Here is a 24,442-nt window from a genome sequence, read left to right on the forward strand (position 1 = left end):
GAAGGGGCGGGCAATATGACCAAAATCTCATATCAAGATGAGAGTAATTATAACACCCACCTCCCCTTTCTGGACATTTTACCATAAAAAGTGTTGTTGGTCCAACAAACTATAAAATGAAAAAACATTTGAGCTTTTATTTCCAGGTTTTTTCATCTGGATCTGATACACAACTTAGGATAGCATCTTTTGTTTGAACCCACCCATTGCTCATGTGACCAAAAGTATTGGAACATGACTGACAGGTGTGTTTTGTTGCCCTGGTGTTTCCTATTATATTGATTATTCAAACAATAAATAGCAGCACTGTATATCTGTGCTCAGTTTCAGATTTGGATTTTGCATGTGCAGACTGCATTTAAAGTTAGATGCATAACCAACATGAAAACCAGAGAGCTGTCTATGGTTGAAAGACAAGAAATTGTGAAGCTGAGAGAAGATGGAGAATCAATCAAAGCTATTGCACAAACACTGGCCAGTACAACCATTTGTAATGTCCTGAGGAAGAAACAAACCACTGATGTACCAACAGGTAGACCAAGAAAAAAGATCGGCAGTTGATGACACAAACATTGTGACCGCTGTAAAGAAAGACATTAAAACAACAGTTAGTGACATCAGCAACCACCTCCAGACGAGCTCATTAATCTTAACTGATGATATAACATGACAGCAGCAGCAAAATGAACTCCGAAGTCTACAGAGATATTTTCATAATATCATGCAGTAAGATAATGACCCAAAACATAGTGACAAAGCAACAAATGAGTCAGGGATGGAAATTAGCACCCGCCACCAGCCAAATGCGGGTGATTTTGTGTTGTGCGGGTAAACTCGCTTCACCTACCGGCCAACATAGCAGGTAAATAAAAATAGCATACTGTTTCACCCGGCTGGTGGACAAAAAAGTTAATTTCCATCCCTGGTGTGTGTACAACAAGCAATAAAGTAATATCATTTGAAGTAGATCCGTGGAGAAAGGCGGTGTATACTGGGCTCGAAACGGCGGCGTTGTTCCCAGTAACGTTACAGTGTTTGCAGCTGAAGTTAGTGCTGCTGGCAGAGTGATATATTTGTTGGTTTGCAACATTTTAGATTGTAAGGACAGTTTGTGTTTATCTTATTGTTTTTAAAGGCATAATAAGCAAACTAACTAACAGCATTATCGGTCGCGTGTAACTGCTGTCCGGGGGATGCATTTTATTTTTCGAGTCCTCAAGTACTAACTCAGCAGTTAGCTCTGTGGCTAGTAAGTTGTTACACTGTTCAATTTTGTATCGCTACACATGTTTGACAGTTCTAGCGTGATGAGGCACGTAAAAACGATGTATTAAAAATGTTGTGCGTTCATTTGTCGATTTTCATATGCAGTTACACATTGCTGGTTAAAAACAAGAAAGTGCCTGGTAAAAACATTGAGTGGCTGGTAGATTTTGAAATCCATCACCCAAAACTGAAAGAACCTGTGGTGAAAGCCTGGAAAAGCATCACAAAAAAAGAACAAAAGGTCAGTGGGTCACAGGCTTGATGCAGTTATTGCAAAAATAATTTGCAACTAAATATTAAGTCTTATTCACTTCTGTCAATCTGTTCAAATACTTCTGGTCACATGAGCAATGGGTGGGTTCAAACAAAAGGTGCTATCTTCGAAGATTATCAGATCCAGATGGAAGTAAAAGCTGAAAAGTTGATCTTGTCTCATTTTTATTTCTTTATTTTTTCCTGGATGGGCCCTTTTTTAATCTAGGTAATATATTAAACAATAATAAGTATTTAGAAGACTTTTGACATACTGCTGGAAACAATTTTAGCTTGAATGAAAACACAAGGACTTGCACAAAACTAACACACACACACACACACACCAACAGGGTAAAAATTGCAACTGAACCACTGCATGAAAAACAACATACTTTAATCTGGGAAAACAAACAAACTAAAAACACAATAAAAAATAAAAAAGAAAGATATCACGGGGGCACATTTTGTTCCTCAAATGTTTGAAATGTCTCATCAGGCTTTTGGCACTAAGCGGGGTCGCCGTCACTGTAGTGAAGCGCTCCTAACACGCTCTGCCTCGCAGGGTGACCTGAGTATCAGCACAGTGCTCGTTTTTCTTCACCCAATCACATTTTTCTAAACAAAGTCAGAAAACATCCGCTTCATCAATTTCAGCAGTTCAAGAAGTCCGATTTTTAAAACACAAGGTATAGTTCCTCAAATGGATGTCACAAACTTCATTCTGGATGTCACTGAGCCTTTTTAATGTTGGATTTTTGCCTACAGAACAGACTTATCATCCAACTTTAAAGAGTCAATAAGTTTGCGGTATGAGAGGTTTCAGACATTTGGAGATGCAATCAAAGGGTCTGGGTTCAGGTTGAAGGGGAGGACAAGGATAACGGAAGTTGCATCATGTGCTCAAAGCAATTCATTCTTTAAGTAAGGCCTCAAACATATTAATAGATAAAGTGACAGACATGTGCTTATCCATTTTATATTGTGATCATTTTGAGAACAATGTCAATTAACCCAATGGATTTTGGATGAGAACAAAATGCAACAACGCAGCACTTAACCATACAAACATGATGTTCAATTCACACAAAAATTAAAAAATGAGTACCCAATACAACATTATTTAAACAAAAAAACAGTTAAGGACAAAACCAATAGTGTAAACCATTTCAAAGACTGCAGTTATAGAACTGGTAGTGGTTGACCTACATTAAGGTGTTTTCGGTACCTCTTACATGTTAGGGCCTCTTCCATTTTAGTGAAAATGTGATTCATGGTAGTATTAAGCCTCCAATATACTCTAAGCAAACCTTTTTATAAATGTGTCAGAATGCATATTTGTAATGCAATGTGTAAAATGCATTCTTATTACTTCTGCATGGGCCACTATAGTGGTCAGTTATATTTTAAGTCAACAGCAGAAAAAACAATTTTACAATCTTGCAAAGCAAGTTAAAGTTATTTAAACAGTTGGTGTTTAGAGCTAGTTATCTGAAATATAACCCATCAGATTTAATGGCACAGACATTTTAAATTACTGAGGTTAATTACTGCCACAATAATGCAATATATATGCTATGCATGTACAACAGGACAGTGTGCCTACAACATGTTAGCTAGGCTTCTGTGTTTTTGTACTTGCATAAAGTATGTTTCTGGCATTAAGGTCATTCACAGGGGTAGTTACTACTGCTTAAAATAAGAAAATGTAAGGTTTGCATGTATTTGGATTAAACTAACGCTCTACAGAATTCATGCCTATAAAAGCATAAAACCCTAAATGTTCCTGTGAGTTAACACTGAGTTAAAAACAAGGATAATAACGTATGTCTATTCATAGAATAGCATACCCCTCATTTCAGACTCACCCCATTGCCAACGCAATAAATGAGACAAACCCTTAACGTGGCCCTGAGTGCCTTACCGTGGGGAATTAAATCCACTGTCCACAGTCACACTGCTGGAGTCCATACTGTCCAATCGGGTAGAATGGACTGATTTTTGGCTGTTGTTGCTCTCACCTTCCTTGGGACTTAGAAAGGTAAGGTTCTTCTCAAACTTCCGTTGCAAATCCCGCTCTTTCTCCCGTTCCAGCAGCCATTGCATTGTCCCTCCCTCTTCTCGAACTTTCTCTTCCACCCGGTTCTTATGACTAGTCTCTTCAGAGTCATCATCCGACACATTATAATAGTCGAAGGTGGTTTCTGCGCATGAAGCTTGCTCCTGAGCCGAGGATGGTGGCACGGTCAGTGGTAGAGGTTTATCAAAATGCTCTTGAGTCTCCAGGACCTCTGTCGACTTGGTGTGAGGGGACCTACCTATCGTACCTGGCCTTGAGAAGCTGTTCTCAACATAGTCTGGAGGTTTGAACAAAGTCTCTTGGCTGTAAACCTCTGGCATTTTGTCCAAGTCACCTGAGTCGGGATTGTGTTGGTGCAACAGTCGTCCATTGGGGAGATGCTCGGGGGTTTGGCTCGTTGACCCTATAGAAATGCTACTTTGTCCCTTTGCTGACTCCTCTTTATATTCTGTAGGGTGAGGTGGCGTAAGATGAGGGGTCAGTCGTTCCGAGGAGATCCCCTGCCAGACACTATCTGTAAAGTCATGGCTGGGTTTTGCAAGAGAAGGTGGGGCAGACAGAGAGACTTCATTTGCTGCAGTGCACTGGAAGTAGTCATCTACCGGTGTTTTGGGAGAGCAAGACTTCAAGTCATTGAAAGCAGGAAGACTATCCCTACTTTTACTCTTCTCCAGCGTCCGGTAAAGCACAGCATCCTCTGAGGATCCTCTTCCAACATCAGGCACACAAACGTCAGGGTGTAATCTAGCAGCAGAGAGCATGATGCGGGAATAGTGGGTCGCCTGTGCAGATGCCCTCAAAGTACCGTCATCAGTGTAGTACCGACTCCTGTCATCGGGACTGCACTCAAAGTTCTCTGGGCCTCCCAAGTATGGACCACCTAGTGGTCCCTTGGAGTTGTCCATGGAACGTGACCTTTCTTTGGCCTTGTCCGACCTCTCATTCCGTGACTTTCTCTCTTGCGTATGACTATGACTTCGGTGGACTTTGGAATGTGACTGTGCCCTAGATGGTTCTGGGAATGGCATTTCTGTCCGCCGCTTTGCCAGTTCCCCAGAAACATCCCACTCTGGAGCGGTGGTAAAATGAGACTCCACAATATTGGGGTTGCTGTGAACCATATACTTCCCCCTATTCCGCTCCATGGACATCATGGTTTCGCGTGGTGAACGTACCAATGAGGAGCTGTAGAATCTGTAATCCCGATCATAGGTTATGTCCAGATTGGATCCTTCAGATGGATCCCCCCTGGATGCACGTGTTTTGCTATGGGAACGTGATGCCTTGCCCTGCTGGGCCTTTCGATGGCTGCGGCTCCTCTTGCTGCGGGCACTCTGCTGAGCCGAGGAGTTGGCTTTGTTCCGCTGCGCCTTCTCCTCCTCCAACCGCTTCATTACAGCTGTGTGACGAGCAAGGTTCTCCACCGTGAGATCTGGGTTGATCCGACGGATGATCTCCATCTCCACCTCTCTAGGAACAGTGCTCGGTGTCTCCTCGTCCCGCAGTGGCCACTCCTCAGGTGGAAACTGGGCTGAAAATGTGGCTAGATGTTTCGTCTTGTCCTTCTTGAAGCTCAACCTGAAAAGCTTTAGGCCGAACTTCTTAGACTGCTTTTCCCCGCTGCTGCTGCTTCCGTCTTTGTTTTTACTGTTTGTCTCGGTTTTAAATGGAAAACTAAGCGAACTCTTACTCTTCTCTGTTGGCTGCTGCTGAGGGGTCGGAGACACAGGAGAAGACTCTTTATGCTCCTTAGACCTTCTCTGTAAGGTTAAGGTATGCGTACTAGGGATGTCCTCCCGGTAGCTGTTGTAGGAGTCACTGTGGTTCTTGGGGTGAGGCCTTTCCCGGACACATCCCGAAGTGGAGGGTGTCATGGTACTCGAGTGAGGAGAAGTACACGGCTGCTGCTGCTGCATGCGTTCTGGTATCCTCTCGTCAAGGTGGTACCACTTGCTGTTAGTCCTAATGAGGGAAGGGGTGATGAAGTATGTCTGCTGGGTAACAATGAAATAACCCTCTGGGGTGGGGTAGATCTTCCGCTCTCGGACCAGCATGTTGAGCGTATGCCGCAGGATTTCCATACTTGGAGTGGGGACGCCTACCAGATAGAAAGAGACAGAAGACAATCAGGTCCAATGCCCCAAATCAAACATCTTGATAACAACAACACCCATATTACACTGATAATCACAATCTTAATATGATTGTACACAAGGTGCATTTGTACATGATGACCAATATTATAATGGGATTTAAAAAATACATTTACATTACACTTCACTACATTACAATTCTTCCATTTATAACAACTAGGGGTAGGCGATATACTGGTAGTCATGATTAACTGTCAGAAATTAATGTGGTCTCTATCATAGTTAAACAGTCATGTGGTATTGCTGTGGTATGTGGTCATGAAAACGTATCATTTGCACACATTTTTTAAGTATTGCTCATTAAAAAGTGATAAGCCGTTGAAATGCAGTCAGCAGTGAAAGGGAACTCTTAAAGTAACAGCAATCTAAAATTCCTGCTCTTTCATTCATGTTAATCAAACAAAAAAGGGATAGAGAATCTCTTACTGCTCTTGACTGAATCACTTTTGTAACTTTAATAAGCATATCTATTTAATTAACACAGTGAAGAATATGCAGTGTTTTTATACATTTGATCAGTGAGTTTTTTATTTTATTTAGACTACATAGTGATATATATTGTTATATGGTAATATAGGATTTTGGTCATATCGCCCTAATAACTGTATTACTGTGCATTATTCATTGCCTGCCCTCCATATCTGGTTGACTGGTTTCACTGCTTTGCTCCTCTGTTGGGATTACTCCCCGTTACATCATGGAGTTTTTAAAGCCAGCCTAGTGTGACGCAATACACCCCCCTCCCACCTGCTGCAGCTAAAATGCAGCAGGCAACACCCCAGTCACACATCAACATTTTTTGGGGGGGGGGGGCGAGGGCGAGGAAGGTCTACAGGATATGTCTCTGTATGTGTCTGCTCTATATACCTATGTGGTCCAAATAGAGATATTTCTGTGCATTTGAGATATCACACTTCTAAAGAAAAATACAAAGTCTGTGAGCATTTTCTCCACTCCCGAACTCTTTTCAAACAGTACAGAAGCCTCAACATGTGTCAAATATGGAGTTAAAGAGTTGCTTGATTGCCGTTTTGGTTTGGCTTTGTCACTTACATTTGTAGTCCAGAGCACTTCTATATGTAGACACTGAGGTGGAGAAGGGTTGCTTGTACTTACATCATAGTTGCTGCTTAGTTTCCCTGTCAATGAGGTGCAATCCTAATTCAACCTTACAAACACACTCTCCCTCACTCAAACACACACACACACACACACACACACACACACTTAAATGACTGTCTAATCCAATAGAAAACAACAGCCTTTCACTTACTGCAGAAATTCACTTTAGTTCTAAATGTCTACAGCTGTTGAGTTGAGAAGTTCCTCAACAAGATCTCTTGAAAGATGTGTTACATTCAAATTACTATTGAACGTGTTTGCAAGTTTGTACACACCTATTCCTTATTCTAAAAAATATGAAATAAGACAAATGGAACTATTGAATGGGATGGGAACATGACCATGGCTAGACTTCAACAACACTACATCTCTAACCAGCAGACATTTTTGTGTAAAACTGATATAAAAAGAAAAGGCCATCTTGATGCATCAACACAGACAAATGTCCATTCTTTCTAACCCAATACTGGGAAACACTTCAGAGTGTTAAATAAAATTATAATTATTATTATTATTATTATTATTATTCATCAATAGCAGCATCCAATGAATGTTCAATGGGTGTACCATAAGACATCCTAAACTCTCTATTAACTAACCAATGACCATTTTCTTTCAAGTGTAAGGATACACTCCTACACAAAAAGATACCTTTAACTCAACTAAACAATTAGTTTTTTTCTCTTTTAGATTACACAGAAAAAAACATCAGAAGAATACACAGAGCCTGTGTTGCAGAACTTTCCATCTCAATGTTTTACATTCAGATGTCAGAAGAAGGGTGTATTTTTTCTCTCCAAACAAACAGACTTTGAACTGAATTGGAGAATAAGGAGCCAAGCAATAAGAATATGATGCTGTGTGCCTCACCAAAATAAAGACTTCTTTTTATGACAGGATCTTTGCAACATCCTAAGCAGCTTTCTCCAAAATAAACATCAATGGATTTGAAGCCAAAACCGAAACTTCATGATGGTGGTGGTGGTGGGGGGGGGGTGATTTTCTATCCTGCAATACTTGCAGTGAGATGAACTGCTACATGAGTCATATGAAAATGTACTCTGTGGAATAACATATTACATTTCAATGATGCCTGTATGCTTTATTTGTACAGCCAATGTATCCCATACGAGTCTCTCTCCAACAGACTTTTATCTGTCTAACATAACAAAACAATCTCCATATGACTTTTACAAAGACTCTGGAATGCATATATACAGTACATGTATTATTTTGGCAGATGCTTTTATCTAAAGTGACAGTTCAAGGTTACCTTACAAACCGAGTCAAACGAAACCAACTCAGGTACCATATTCACACACACAGATTCTGACCTGCCTTCCCGATGCTAGTATTATCGCCCAAGTGGAGAGGTTATGATCCAGGTGTGTAAACATACAGCTTTTGTGTTCAGGGAGTGAGCTGAAAGGATGAGGTCATGATTCTATAGCAACCGCATTTGCCTCACAACATAAGGAACACAGAGCTCATTGTGACTCAGCATCTTCAGCTCACTCTCACATGACAATCAACATCACACTTACTGTATGAGCTGCTGAATCTTACAAATCTGTTTGGTACAAAAAAACATGACTGGCATGTAATGAAACAATTAGGGCAGTGCCAATTAAATTTGAGCTAGACAATATATTGAATGAACCACAATGTATTTGCTATGATTTTTCTAGACAATGTCATAGTAATGAATGTTGAATATTTACCATAAAATGTACTAAAGATCAACTTAACAATCTTTCCTTGTTTCTTGCATATTATACCTCTGATTTAAATGTCTTGACTATCTAGTCAGAAACCAGGAACTTTAGCTTTATCAATCAGTCATAGTGTACATTTGCATAGTTTACACTTCAATTAACAAAGGATTATTAGTGATGTCAAAATTTGCATTAAAGGATGCAATTAATTTTCCCAGTTTAACAGCATTAAAAATATTAATGCATTTAAAGCGGGGTGGAGCTACGGCTGGCCATCCCACACACAACTGCTGCTTCTGTCTTTTTTTTTTATCATGACAAGAATTGCATTCATTCAGATGCATAACATCTTTATGATCACATCAAACAAAATACTTTTCAGATGTGATTTCAACTTTGCCTCAGCACCAGGTGCTAGTCAAACGACGTGGAAATGGTACAGGTGAAGAGGAGCTTCAAGAGTACATTAGTGAACTGTGGTCAGATGAGATGTTTTCAGGCCAGTAAAAGCTAACTTTCCTGTCCTGTCAGCAGTTATATTGTGCTTGTAGCGCATGCTCTTCAATTACACAGAAAAATACGGCTGCGCGTGCTGTAGCCTGTATCATTTCATATTAAAGTGTGAATGAAACTATGAGCATGTATGTCAGATCTGTGTCACATTCAGCAGCAGCAGCTCTTAAAGTAATAGCAGCCAAATAACCTGTTAACCCAGCAGCTGTGATGTCTGTTATTCAAAGAACAAAAAAAGCAGAAAAATATGGAAATCTATTTTTGTAGCTTTATGGATTCATATATATTTAATTTAGAATTTAGTGTATGATAATGTAAAATTTCTACATCTTTCCTAGTTGCTGAAGGGCAAAGGGAAATATGACATTTATTATAATTCATACTAGGGCTGCCCCCTAATATTAGACTATCCGTTAGTCAACTAGAAGAGGCTTGGTTGACCAAAATTTTATTAGTCGCTGAATTATTATTATTATTTTTTTTAAATCCACAGGTGAAGTCACGCAGTCTATGATGGGCAGAATGTTAATGGCTGATTTTTGTGGTAATGCAGCACATCCAAATACTCGTCTTTCATTCATCCACCTCAAATATAACTTATCTGAAATGTGTAAGTATTAGCAACTTTACACGGCAGCTAAATCTAATGTTAACCAAGAGAAATGTGTAGTGTTCAAGTGTCTGTGTGGAGTGTGGAAGCTGAACAGTAGCGATCACTGCAGGACAGATGGAGGCCTCGGTGCGGTCGCTTGCTCTTAAAAATACTCCCTAATTTTTGGATATAAAGTGTAATACATCTTTCGAATCTTTAAAGACTTGGGTGCACTCACAACAACAACAGATTATTATAAAATACAATAATATACAATTTAAATGTCTGTAAGGCATTACAGAGTAAAATGTCTACTTTCAAATGAACCAATTAAAATGGAATAAAAATATTCTTATGTAATGAAAAATGCATAAAGGTACATCACTACTGTGGAGATGACGAGCCAGTGTTGCCGACTTCATGTCCTAAGCCAAAAACAAAGCAAGCACGTTTATCAAATTATTCAAATGTTAATGCAATTTCCTTACTGTTTTTCCGCGACACATTAACATTACTTCTGCAGTACACTTGTGGCAAACTTTATGTGTGCTTGAACGCTTATTAGGCTATGTAGGCAATTAAAGGCTCATTATAAGAATTTACATGGTTTATTAATATACTTGCGATTATCTGACTAATGCTTAAAATGAATGACTACTAGTCGACCAGGAAAATCCTTAGTCGAGGGCAGCCTTAATATATACACTAGTCAACATTTGAAGTGAATCAAAACCTTTCATCAAAGCTGTCCTAGAACCAATATGTGTTTCTTTCGCAATTCATGCATAACATTCAAGTCTTTTGCTGGAGAAATGGCAAGCTATCCCTCAACACAATATCCAAAAATGTATCTCAAGCATGCACAGGCGATCTGAGGGTGTGATCACTATCAGAGGTGGGCACATTGACAACTTGCTTGTTTTGTTTAAATGCAAAACCTTTGTTGTTTCTTGTTCATGACTTACAATTCATAAATGTTTTACAGTATGAACTCAGATTTTTGAGCTGCTGTAACATGTGCAGTAACATCCAACGCTATCTCACGGCCAATTCGTACGTATTTTACGAGGTGGCTTATTCGTACGAATTTGTACGACCTCACTCGTACGATTTGTCTAAACCCCAGTGACGGTTAGGTTTAGGGGCGGGGTTAGGTGTAGGTCATTCGTACAAATTCATACGAATTGTGCAACTTGTAAAATATGTACGATTTGGCAACAAGGTATGAGTGAGGTCGTACGAATTCGTACGAATAAGCCACCTTGTGAAAATGTACGAACTGCCGTGAGATCGGGTTGTAACATCTTGTTTTGTTGAACTGAAAAAGCTTTCTTTCCAGGGTCCTGCTTCAAGCTCTGATGCTCCACACAGAGTGACTACAATACAGTAGTGTACAGTACAGTATCCAGTGCATGACCATTGTGCTGGCATACATGTTATACATTGATTTTGAACAATAACAATTCTTGTCTTAGGACAACTTTGAAGAACTTTTTAGATCTACTTCAAATGTTGACTACCGTGTATATAAAATAAATGTTAAAATAGATAGCTCTCAATTATACATTGTAATGTTAAATGGCTATAGTCAATGGTTAAATCATAGGAAAAAGAACAGTTTCCATGATTGGTTTCAGTGATACTCTCCTTCAGTCATAAAAAATGCCATTAAACAAACTGACATTGTTGTTTCTACATTGATTCGAAGATTAAATGTGAAATGATTGCAATGTAATAATATTTTTTAAAACTTTAATGTTAGGTGGGATTAATTCCACCTAATTGCGAATAATAATTAAAAAAAGTGTGATTAATTAATGCTTTCATCAATTGACAGAACTAATTATATTTAATTAAACCAAACCAACATTCTTATAAAAAGGGGAAAAAAGTGTGTTTCTCACTTTAGGTATATTCATTCACTATGTATGCGTGTATTGTTAACAGCCACAATTGTAAGTTGCTTTGGATAAAAGCGTCTGCAAAATGACTAAATGTAAATGTAAAGTCTGTTACGACCACACCCTCTGAGAAAATACTAAAACACATTTTCCCTCGTAATCCAACCACTAATTTAAAATTATCCTGTGCTGTTTTTCTGCAAAATAGTATATAACAACGGATGTTAAACTTTCCGTATCACTGCTGTGACCACATCATTGTTTATAAAGCTCCAAATATGAGACTTCAGCCAGACGTTGCAGGATATGGCTATTATCATGTGCAAATGGCTGTGTAAACGGTTACAATGTGTGTTACTGGCCAAAACTGAAGAAACTAAAATCACTGAACCATTATAAAAACAGATTTAGCATGTAAAACTTACAGATGGTTTGAGCCAAAAGAAAGATTAAAAGAATAATGTGCAAAAAGCTAACCGTAGCATATTTTAGGATCATTACGATTTATTGTGACATTTATTTTAAAGTGTATTTTCTTTACTGATTTTCTGTGATATCATTGAAGGATGTTACCTGGGAAGCATGTTGCTAGGTGTTCGATGAGAGTCTCTTGTGTGACAGTCTTACGAGCGGAGTTCATGGCAGAAATGGCCAGGCACAGGATTTCTCCCAGTGGGATGAACTGGGATTGGCTGATGGGAGACATACTGATGGGAGACACATCACCTACAAAAGGACAAAGATCAAAGGTCAAAGATCAGCTCAGTGTAGCAGAGGTGAAAGGTTAAAAGGTTGCAGTGCCGGCTTTAATGCAGAACGTGTGCCATGACTTTTTAGAGGAGCTGATCAAAAGTTATGTGTAAGGTCATGTTTAAAAACGCACACACACAATAAACTAACAGAACAATTAATTAAGTGCCCGATATTTCACTATTTGGAGATTATCTGCATCCCTCGATATAATCTCTAAAAAAATTATAATAAAAAATAAAATAAAATAAAAAGATACTACTATGGATGTATAGATAGAAATACATTTCTGGCACAAAACTATAAGTCAGCAATTATTGTCATGTTATGGCAAATAATAAATGGCTGTTACTTAAATTCTCTATTATGTGCTTAAACTAAAATAAAAATTAAAAAACAATTAAAAGACTTTTTATTATAAAAACAATAGAAAATATTTTTCAATGCTAAAGAGTTTTAAATGAAAAGTAAATTTTTGCAACACAATATAACAGAGACTATGAGATATGATTTATAATATATTTAACAATATTTAAAAATGATAAACGAGTGCTTGGTGAAAGCAAAGAGCATGAGGTAATCTAGTGTAATCTAATCAGAATGCAATCTAAATGTAAAAATATGCAAAAATGCCCAATTAAATATAAATAAAAAAGGTCACGTATACCAATTTGGTGGCAATATACTGTTCATACCCAGATAAGCAAGTAAGTGTTTACTTCATTTCAGCAATTTTTCTATAAATCTCATTTTCTGTCATTATTTTTTATTATCAATATCAGCATTATACTAGTCAGAAATTTTGGCAATGACGTTTAAAAAAAAAAAACCTTATCAGTTGATCACTAAAACACACTCTCGAAACCGCACCTTGGCGAGAAATCGCTGGCAGTGCAACAAAAAACACTTTCCAACGTTTTAATCTTCAGTCTGTTTTTGAAAAGCGCTGCAGCAGAAATAACACAACCCACCTTTAGCCCACTGAGATTAAATCTTTGCCCTTGACACAACTCTATCATCCTTTACTGACTGAACACTTGCTCTCAGGACCGAACCGCATTCTGTACTACTCAAAGACCTCTCCCAAAAATAGCACAGAACATCTAGTGCTAGAACCTCCAGTAAAGACCCTGAAGAGATGAGGCAACACAACCAGCCAGCAGGCCTTGGCACCTGGGTAAGAAGCTCAGCATGGATCCCTGGCTCTTAGAATCCAAATCAGGCTTATCAGGTGTGCAAAGTGAGGACAGAAACATACTGGTAATGCACCTTACCTTCCTGGCTGGTGAAGAACAAGGGTAAGCTGATTAAGACAAAACACATGTGCACAAAGTGAAGGAGTGTCCATGTGAAGATGGAAAGCAACAATCTGACACTCTGAGGGTGGGCAGACTGATAAAGATGAAACACTGACCTAAGATCTGTTCGATGCAGGTTATCAGGGACAGTAGATGCAGGAATCTGATTGTAGATGAACATGAAAGGTTATGTTTCTTCTAGCGGAGACATGAACTGTAGATACGCATAGGTGTCCCATTTACACTCTGGTCTGGTGCCAAAAAGTTGTCAAACCTGCTCAAATAACCCAGGTGTTCAAGTAACACGAGATTAACAGGACACTAAAAAAGTGAGCAGTTTGGGTTCAAAGGCGATCCAGGCACAAACATGTGTAGAATTAAGAATATCCTTTAGTACGAGATCACTTGAGAAATATCGGAGTTAAGGGCAAAACAAGAGTCTAAAGAAATAGTGAATAACCTGCACAGACCGCATGCGTACTGCACACAAACATACCAATCGCTGGCTGAAACTTGCTTCATGTACCCGAAAACAAAGTCATGCTACAAGGAAGAACTAAATCAAATAGATATGTCTTGGTAAGTTACATTAAATCCTTTGAATATACTCAGTTTTGAGGAACATAGTAAGAATTCTGCCCCATCTAAAATTCTGTCTGACCAAAGGCAATCAAGTACTAATTATTTTCCTTCAAATCTTCACACATCTTGAAGTCAACACAAAGTTTTATTTCAGCTATTTGCCAAAGGAATATTTTATTCAGTTCAACCTTATGTACTAAAACTAAAACTGATACTTCTGATAAAACTGATATAAACACTGTATACCATTTTTAAATTGTATGTATACATATATATTAAAAAAGGTTGACAAAAAAACAACAAAATTACTAAAACATTAACATTAAAATATAAAAAATAAAATAAAATCTATAAGCAGCAAGTATCACAAACTTATGTTTAATAATAGTTCATGAACTACTGTTCTTTGCTAGTTTGTGTTCAGTCATCATAATACATTAACGGTTAAACTCAATTTAATTGAAAAGAATTTAAAGGTAAATATATAATAAAGTATTTTCTAATAAAGTCTTCTAATCTTCTGATAAAGTATACTAATAAACCATGTCTCAACTTCACTGTTAATTCACACTGTTAGCTATTGCATAAATGTTAACACACAAAACTGTACTTTACTGTAAAGTTTTTCCCACACAGGTCTGTTATTGCATCATTATCTATTTAATATAAATCCCACTCCAAAAAAGCACAACAACAAAATAAACATTACTTACTTTGCATGCTTGCCAAAAAAATAAATAAATAAATAAATAAACTCTGAATAAGTGGGACGTTGCTGGCCAGAATAAGTTAAAAAAACTTTGACTAATTACCAAATGAAAATAAACTGAGAATAAATATGAACCAACACATAAAGCGAAAGTTACTTAACAAAACTTTAACCAGGCTTAAACTGCCTAATTGTGGATACATTAAAGTCATTTAATGCCATTCCCTCACCCTCATGGGTGTAGGACTCTCTAACTCCCCTGAGAGATATTAAACGCCAGACCACCTCTCCTCACAGACACTGACATCACTGTTTTCTTCTCCTTCCAGGAAAGAGCTCCAACCGCCCGACTGGGACTGCGGTCCTGCGGCCCAGTCACTCGTGACCACAGACCCTGTATAGTAAACACACTGCAGTCCAAACATCACTTCGCCAGCGGTCAGAGCAATATCTCACAGTTCATCACTACCATACATCTCACACAGAGCTCCTCAACTAGAAAACCTTATCTGTGTGAAGAAAAAGAAGTGAAGGGGACACATAAATCTTATCAGGGTGGACCATGAATAATTAGGTGACTTTTTATTTTATTTGCAAAATCAAGTGATTTTCTGAATGTCAGGTAAGAGGGAATTAAGCAATGTTTGCCTTAAAGCACACTACATAGGTTTAAAACAAACAAACAAAAAAGACAAATGCGCTGTTGAGTCACTTCTAAAAATAAAGCTCCCATCGAGAAACTAAGAAAAGGCAACACTGATCCAAATCTTCAAACAATCATTACATTTTTCCTTACCACACAAGTGTACTTTGGCATAAACGCTGCTTTCAGATCAAGCTGGGTCTTATTCCAGAAGAATTGGTTTCATTACACAACAGCAGTAGTGAAAGAGGACAGAGGGGAGGAGCTGCTCTCTGCGTCCTGAGTGAGCTTTGATCTCTCTGATGGTCCGAGCGTGTTGAGATGGTGGTGATAGCATTCAGCAGCTCTCTGCATTACAATGAGTCCTGAAACTCAAACATCGCCATCAAACTGTCATGCTGTGTTCGGACTAAAAACAAGCAGGCAGAATTACTAGGAGACGATGAAAAAGAGAAAAAAACAATGAAAAACTACTGGGAAAAAAATAACAACAAATATACTTGATTCTGAGTCCCGATAATAATGGTTCATTTCGAGACAGACACTGAGAATAATAACTCGTGTCGATTCAGTGGGTTTATTTAGAGAAAAATTCATCAAAATGATTCAAAGCGGTAAATGCTGAGTTTGAGACTTTGTACAAATTATTTAAAAAAACAGTGAGATAAGCATGTTCATATGCATAAATACAGCCGTTATCAAAATGTTACATACATTTTGCAGTATCTGTATTTATTGTTTGTATTTATTTAGTACTGACCTGAATAAGATATTTCACATAAAAGGTGTTTACATATAGTCCACAAGAAAAAATAATAGATGACCGAAGGAAAAACTATGCCTTAAGAGTCTTTAATCTGCTTAATCCGACTGAGGCACAAATACATTGAGATATTATAAGCAATATCATTATCTTTTCTGTATTTGTGAAAAGCAGTATACAAAAATTAGACTTGACAAGATCATTTGCTTGTGAATTTAACTACATGGAAAAACAATGATCATGCTTTACATGGCACATTATAACAACTCGTTATGATAACTAATAAGCACATATTGTTGCTACAGTAAAACAAGGGTAAGTTCATAATTAGCTATTAATAATATAAATAGAAATGTTCTGAAAGCTTCTTGCTCTACTGTATATATTCATAAAAAAAGGTCAAGAGGAACAATTGTTACAAAATAGTATTTTTTTTAAAATTACTTTAGATGCCAGTAGGATATGAGCATGATGCATATGCATTCAGTACCAAGGTATATATTAAAATACTATGGCAATGCCACCTGATATCATCACTGCGCTCTACTTTATAGTAAGGAAAAACTCTAAACAGAAATACTGATTTAAACTTCCAGACGCCCTGGATGGCAAAGCTTGTCGGAAATAAACAGTGGAAACTTTCACAGAGAGCTGGGAAACCAGGAAGTGACCTCACACACAACAAAGAGCTGCATTATCAGAAGCAAAATGGAAAACATGTGATGTTGCTGCCAGCTCTAACCCCCAGCAGGGAGACAGGAAGAGAAGGGCAGACATTTTCAAACCGTCCTGCTCCATTTGTCCACCCCCACCCCCCTCTAACAGTAGGCCCGGAGCAGGGGGCTCGCCTGATGGTTGATGGGGGGAAGACACAGACACAAGTGCCGAGGGGTTAAAAGCATAGTCTGTTTTTATCTGATCGCGCCTGCAACAGCTGCATCACAGCCCTGGTGAGATCAGCACCTCCCCGACAGGGTTAATACAACACAAGCGTGCAAAAAAATCAAGCATGACATGACAAAAAAAAGAGGATGATAGAGAGACAACCATCCTTGAACATGAATGTATTTTGCTCCGGAGGCGTTTTCGCTGTCAAATAATGGAGGAGGAGGTACGCAGAAGACGCGCTCACGCCTGCCGCTGCCGTAGTAAACAATCACCCCACAGCTTGGGCTCTTTGTCCAAACACTTCCAGATCAACCCCACCCCCTCTTTTGTGATTCATTCTGACAACGGCACGGCACGCAGCCTAATTACAGTGTGCAGACGCATCAGCCGTGCCTGCGATCAAAGAGAGAAGATCAAGCTCTACCTTGGTTTATTCCGTGCGGCTCCAGCTCCTAAAATCCAAGCAGACTTTGGGATCCTTCCGAGAGCCTTCCACAGACAAATGAGCATTCACTCCAGGGTCTTACCCAGCATGCTCTGGTCCACACAAAGAGATGGGAGGTGTGACCAATCACATTGGGGCTGAACTTGCACGTTTTTTTTTTGGGGAGGTGGGGGTACTTACAACACTTGCTCACTACCAGGAATGCCCACTGATACAGTCTAGTGGGCAGCCCTTTCAGAAAAGGTATGTTAACGCATCTCTGTTGAACATACCTAGTGCATGTTCATCCGCTAGCCATATTTTCTCTCTTTCCGATGCTCAGCTTCAGCTTCCACCGATTTTCCCCAGATTCTGCTAATTAAAATTTAAAGAATCAGGCTCAATGCAGTCATTCCTATGCAAAAACCTGTATTGTGAGGAAGACGACAAACACACACATACACACACGTTGAATGACATCACGCATCACAATCGTCCCGAATCTAACGTCACTTCCATCTGAAGGCAAACGATGAGTGTGTATCATCATGGTAGCTGTTAATGTGGCGAAGGGGTGTGAGAGGAGGAGCGGGACAGAGAGAGGGGGAAGGGGTTATCGCTGGGAGAGGGGGAGGGGTGTCTCTTAAAGGACACATGGGCGATCACAAAAGGCTCAGGCTTTATTCAGAAACACAGAGGATCTGCTGTCTCATGCTGTCGGCCCCTGAAATGAATTCAGGTTCCCAGGGCTGACTGACAGGATACCCTACAGAAGGAATCGTTAATCACTTTGTGAATAAATGCTTCATGTCCAACCATGGTAAATCCCTTTTTAATAGAAAATGGAAAATGTTTTTTTTTTTTACTAACAGGCTTATTTTAATGGGAAAGAATAGAACATTTTTAAAAGCATTTTAAAGGTTCCTTTTAAAGAGCCAGTAAGATGAAAATTCTAAGCTTCCTATCACTGTTTATAAGTCCTGTACATTAGGTTTAAATCCATCCAAGGTTAAAAAACATTGTCATTTTGTTAAAATATCATTTTAAAATTACCTCAATTCTCAGAGATCCCCAAACGGTTCGCGCGAAGCTGTTCAAAAGATTCAGTTTCCTTAAACCCCACCTTTCGGTAGCATACTGTGTTCTGATTGGTCAACTAACATAGTTTTGATTGGTTGTTTCGCACACACCTTCACGGTAAACAATGCGATTAATTCCATCAGGTGCGTGATTTCAAATAGAGCAGCTCTTACTACACAGACCCGTTGTTAACTGAGAAGATGCGCAAATAAACGCTGAAAATGAACGTGGATTTGCGCAGCTTCTCTGTTAACAACGGCTCTGTGTAGTAACAGCTGCTCTATGTGAAATCACGCACATGATGGAATTAACCACTGATTAGAGAACCGGCTTTACTGACGAGATACGCTTAACGTTCGGCCGATTGTGATCGGCGTAGCCCTAGAATTAATCTAAATGGATTTATAGCATTTTGGATCAAACTTTTCATATATTTTGGACCGAATAAATGCAGGCTTGATGAATGTAAGAGACAACTTTGAAAAACCTAAAAAAATAGTTTACCAACCCTAAATTTCTTGAATGGTAATATAAAACAAAATAATATATAAACACATACACACACACTGATTTGCTGTTAAACACAAATGGGAAAGAAAAAATAATGAGAAAGCTACAGCGAGACCTATGGGAACGCAGTATCATAACAGCAATTTTAACACAGGAAAGCATCAAACGCATGTTTGGCTGAAAATACCCCTACTGTTGCATTGTTTTATAAATCTGAAATTATGATTTAAAATTTTAAACTTGCCATAAAACTAGAACCATTAAACCACGAACTGAATCACTTCAGGGGTCTTACAACATATGTTTAAGTAGAAATATTCAGAAATAATCTGCCACTTTTCTGACATCTTAGATACAAATTAAGCAGTTTAGTTCCATAAATATAAATACAGTAACAAATGTCGGTGCTGACAATAACTTTTCCTGTATGCACACACACAAAAAAAAAGATACACTGTTGCTTAAAAACACTAAGACACAGAGGCACTACTGTAAACACCCATACACACACACACACACACACACACACACAGAAAGAGCACATTTGTCACTCTGGTATTGCGTGTCAGGATTTCTAACAGGAGTGACCAGATGCCACAACAAATTATCTTGTGACTTGTGTTAGAGGGTGGGACTAAACAATGAGATTGTTTTATTTAAAAGGAGATCATCTTCTATCTCTGGAATTGTTTTTTAACTGATTTGAAGAAATGGAATAACCTAAAATGTACAAAAATCACTAATGCACCATTTTTTTAAACCAAAAATAGTGCACACTTAGGCCAAAAAAACAAAACCTTTTCAATAGACCCAGTTAAACTAATCAAACATCTCCCAACACAAACAACATTTACACAAAAGGCGAAATGCCATTTCTTTATTTGTTCCAAATTCTCTTGAATCCCAGCTAAATGTGCTGAGACAATTATAAATAAGCCATATGCTGATTTCCTCAAAAGTGTAAACAATGTTTTCAAACGAGTTTTGTCACATTCATAATTTTTGTAATTTAATTCAGCTTGAATTGCTTGTACCATCTGAACAGTTTCCCTGATCCTCTAGTTGCTGTTATGGTTGTAACACTAGAGGGTGATGAGAGAAAGTCTAGGCATGCAAGATAGTGAAGTTGAAAGCAATTCCTGCCACAGATCTGAAAGAATTCCAATTTTTTGGCTACTTCTTGCGAGTCTTGAGTCTCATCTCCAGGATGGATCAAAACATCTAAAAGCTGTCAGGCGGCATTTTTCTGCTACTCCACTCAAATTCGTGTGGCAGCATGTTTATGCCCCATGGATCTTTCTTGACTTCAATCACGGCACAACCTAAATGAATGAGATGTGTGTCTCTTAGAAAACAGAAGCTCAGACTGTTTGGCACATCTTACACACACACACACAAAAAAGACTAGGTTTCATGGCTCTGCTCTAGGGGAGACATCAAAGAAAACGATTCTAGCTCAAAATATGACTGCCCTCCACATACCCTCTACAGATCACTATAGTACTACGTCTGTGATGCAATTGTAGCTGAAAACATCGAAATCGGCACTAAGATTTAAATATAATACAGAAATCATGGTGACCAAATGATCCTATGGCATGTACAGTATTGTTCAAAATAATAGCAGTACAATGTGACTAACCAGAATAATCAAGGTTTTTAGTATATTTTTTATTGCTACGTGGCAAACAAGTTACCAGTAGGTTCAGTAGATTCTCAGAAAACAAATGAGACCCAGCATTCATGATATGCACGCTCTTAAGGCTGTGCAATTGGGCAATTAGTTGAAAGGGGTGTGTTCAAAAAAATAGCAGTGTCTACCTTTGACTGTACAAACTCAAAACTATTTTGTACAAACATTTTTTTTTCTGGGATTTAGCAATCCTGTGAATCACTAAACTAATATTTAGTTGTATGACCACAGTTTTTTAAAACTGCTTGACATCTGTGTGGCATGGAGTCAACCAACTTGTGGCACCTCTCAGCTGTTATTCCACTCCATGATTCTTTAACAACATTCCACAATTCATTCACATTTCTTGGTTTTGCTTCAGAAACAGCATTTTTGATATCACCCCACAAGTTCTCAATTGGATTAAGGTCTGGAGATTGGGCTGGCCACTCCATAACATTAATTTTGTTGGTTTGGAACCAAGACTTTGCCCGTTTACTAGTGTGTTTTGGGTCATTGTCTTGTTGAAACAACCATTTCAAGGGCATGTCCTCTTCAGCATAGGGCAACATGACCTCTTCAAGTATTTTAACATATGCAAACTGATCCATGATCCCTGGTATGCGATAAATAGGCCCAACACCATAGTAGGAGAAACATGCCCATATCATGATGCTTGCACCTCCATGCTTCACTGTGTACTGTGGCTTGAATTCAGAGTTTGGGGGTCGTCTCACAAACTGCCTGTGGCCCTTGGACCCAAAAATAACAATTTTACTCTCATCAGTCCACAAAATGTTCCTCCATTTCTCTTTAGGCCAGTTGATGTGTTCTTTGGCAAATTGTTACCTGTTCTGCACATGCCTTTTTTTTAACAGAGGGACTTTGCGGGGGATTCTTGAAAATAGATTAGCTTCACACAGACGTCTTCTAACGGTCACAGTACTTACAGGTAACTCCAGACTGTCTTTGATCATCCTGGAGGTGATCATTGGCTGAGCCTTTGCCATTCTGGTTATTCTTCTATCCATTTTGATGGTTGTCTTCCGTTTTCTTCCACGTCTCTCTGGTTTTGCTCTCCATTTTAAGGCATTGGAGATCATTTTAGCTGAACAGCCTATAATTTTTTTGCACCTCTTTATAGGTTTTCCCTCTCTAATCAACTTTTTAATCACAGTACGCTGTTCTTCTGAACAATGTCTTGAACGACCCATTTTCCTCAGCTTTCAAATGCATGTTCAACAAGTGTTGGCTTCATCCTTAAATAGGGGCCACCTGATTCACACCTGTTTCTTCACAAAATTGATGACCTCAGTGATTGAATGCCACACTGCTATTTTTTTGAACACACCCCTTTCAACTAATTCAACTAATTGCCCAATTGCACAGCCTTAAGAGCGTGCATATCATGAATGCTGGGTCTCATTTGTTTTCTGAGAATCTACTGAACCTACTGGTAACTTGTTTGCCACGTAGCAATAAAAAAAATATACGAAAAACCTTGATTATTCTGGATAGTCACATTGTACTGCTATTATTTTGAACAATACTGTATGTTTTGATGTAAATGATTTCAGATCCACTGCCAATACCCCACAGTGCAGAAGGGGCTTCCGTTTGCTGCTTGGTCTGTGAATGGGTTTCATTTGAATGACAGACTACTATGGCAACATTAAACAAACAAACTCAACCAAACATATACACTGGTTTGATATTAAATACCCCATGAGAAATAGGATTTCAGTCTGTTAGCTTTGATCCCACCTACGTGCTATAGTGAAATTGTAAACTAATAATGTACAATCTTTCTCATCTGGGAAAACACTCCGACTCATCCTACATTTTGCAGATTTTTGATAATATCCCTTCTCCAATATAACCTCCTGAATTTTCCATGCATCCAGTGAAAGCAGAAATAGGAAATGTACAATCTAATATACATTTTATATATGAAATAATACAATAAAAAAAAAGTAAATACATAAAATAAATAACTTTCAACATTGCATTTGCACAACTGACGTGTAAAACTTTTTACAAATATTATAACATTATTAAAAATATATATTCAATAAAATTATTATAATATTTATTATTATGAATAAAATATATAGAGTGATATACAGGTTTTCAGATTCTTTTTCAAACAAAAACTCTCATGTGCTTGCTAGAATGATATCACTGAACTGGTGCATGACCCTGAGGATATGACACTTGACTCCACCAATGTAGTGCAAACACTTAGAAAAGGTATGTGTATGATTGTGTGAGAAGTGTTTACATTGTCCTCACACCATTAAAACAGACTGGATCTCTGCTTACCAAAAAGAAAACCAACAACAAGCATCAGTACAACTTCTTTTTAAACCACACAAATCTCTTTTAAAGAATGGTTTAACAGATGTGATTTTAAATAAACTTTATTTTAAAAGCCTGAAACGCAGCTGCAGGAATGAACTGAAGATCTGTGCTTTAAACAAACAGCAGCAACATCTAACAGAACAGTAAATGTGATGCTTGGTTGTGCAAAAGTCTCTTGATTCTAAACGGATTCTGTCAAAAGGTGAACTCCTTAAAGTAAACACTGTGAGTAATACTAATGAGATCCTAGTATAACTTGTTCCTGAACTGTAATGCGTAGCTCAGACAATAACAGCAAGATCAGATTCAGCTCTGATGCCGGACAGAACTGAGGATTTGACTCCTATCGCTCTACATAGTGCCGGATTATAAAACACACTAATCTCTGTGCTAGTGCTCCATATCTCTGATGACGACTGGGGTGTTTGGTTCACTCTAGTTATTTTACATATCAAAGTGGAGTAAAAATACAAATAAAGTAAAGTTGTTCATATGGTATTGCACATTTAATTTAATGCATACACATGTATTTAGATACTAGTATCTCATATACAAGTTGCATGTGAGATACTATAAGCAGGGCGTTAAGCTGCATGCTCTGCAGTTATAAATGCACAGATGCATCTCACACGCACAGCTGCTGCAGGTTTCCATCCATCATTTAACAAATGTTCTCCAGTGTGCTGGAGGGTTAAAAATATATGCTGAAATGCACAGGGCAAATCACGCACAGGCAACAGTGTCTCGAACACGGCACATAAAACAGGTCAAAACACCAGCAGATACACTCTTGTGCTTTCCATTTGATTTAAATATGCATCTGACAATTCTGATAATGACATAAAAAACATTCAGTGCTGTCAAGCGATTTATCGGGATTTAATGTATAAATATTTAATATATAAACATCAGAACTCTTTTAAATATATACATGCATGAGTATATTTATACATAATTATACACAGAACACACATATTACGCAAACAAAAACTTTTATTTTGGATGTGATTAATCGCGATTAATTGTTTGACATTAGTTTGCTAGACATGAAAAGAATAGGTGACCAAATATAGAAATCATTTACTCGCCCTTAAATTTCAAACCATATGAATTCTAAAGTTTCAAAGAATAAGCTCATATGCCATTTATTTACAGTTTTGTTAAGTTA

General features: G+C 38.2%; 1 protein-coding gene across 6 annotated transcripts in view; it reads right to left on the bottom strand.

The window, feature by feature from the left end:
• Window positions 1-24,442, bottom strand: part of LOC113113726 (storkhead-box protein 2-like) — a 60,964-nt gene that overhangs the window by 3,847 nt on the left and 32,675 nt on the right. For 2 of the 6 annotated variants that reach the window (XM_026280159.1, XM_026280158.1), the window contains exons 2-3: window positions 12,168-12,320; window positions 3,443-5,696 (exon numbers count right to left, since the gene is read on the bottom strand). In XM_026280159.1, coding sequence (XP_026135944.1) covers window positions 3,443-5,696; window positions 12,168-12,320 — 2,407 coding nt within the window. Of the gene's footprint in view, window positions 1-3,442; window positions 5,697-12,167; window positions 12,321-13,758; window positions 14,416-15,729; window positions 16,562-17,651; window positions 17,868-17,944; window positions 18,147-24,442 lie in introns of those variants that run through there. The other 4 variants (XM_026280163.1, XM_026280160.1, XM_026280162.1 and 1 more) reach the window with 4 other exon arrangements.

The sequence above is a fragment of the Carassius auratus genome, chromosome 14 (genome assembly GCF_003368295.1).
Source record: "Carassius auratus strain Wakin chromosome 14, ASM336829v1, whole genome shotgun sequence".
NCBI classification, from domain to species: domain Eukaryota; kingdom Metazoa; phylum Chordata; class Actinopteri; order Cypriniformes; family Cyprinidae; genus Carassius; species Carassius auratus.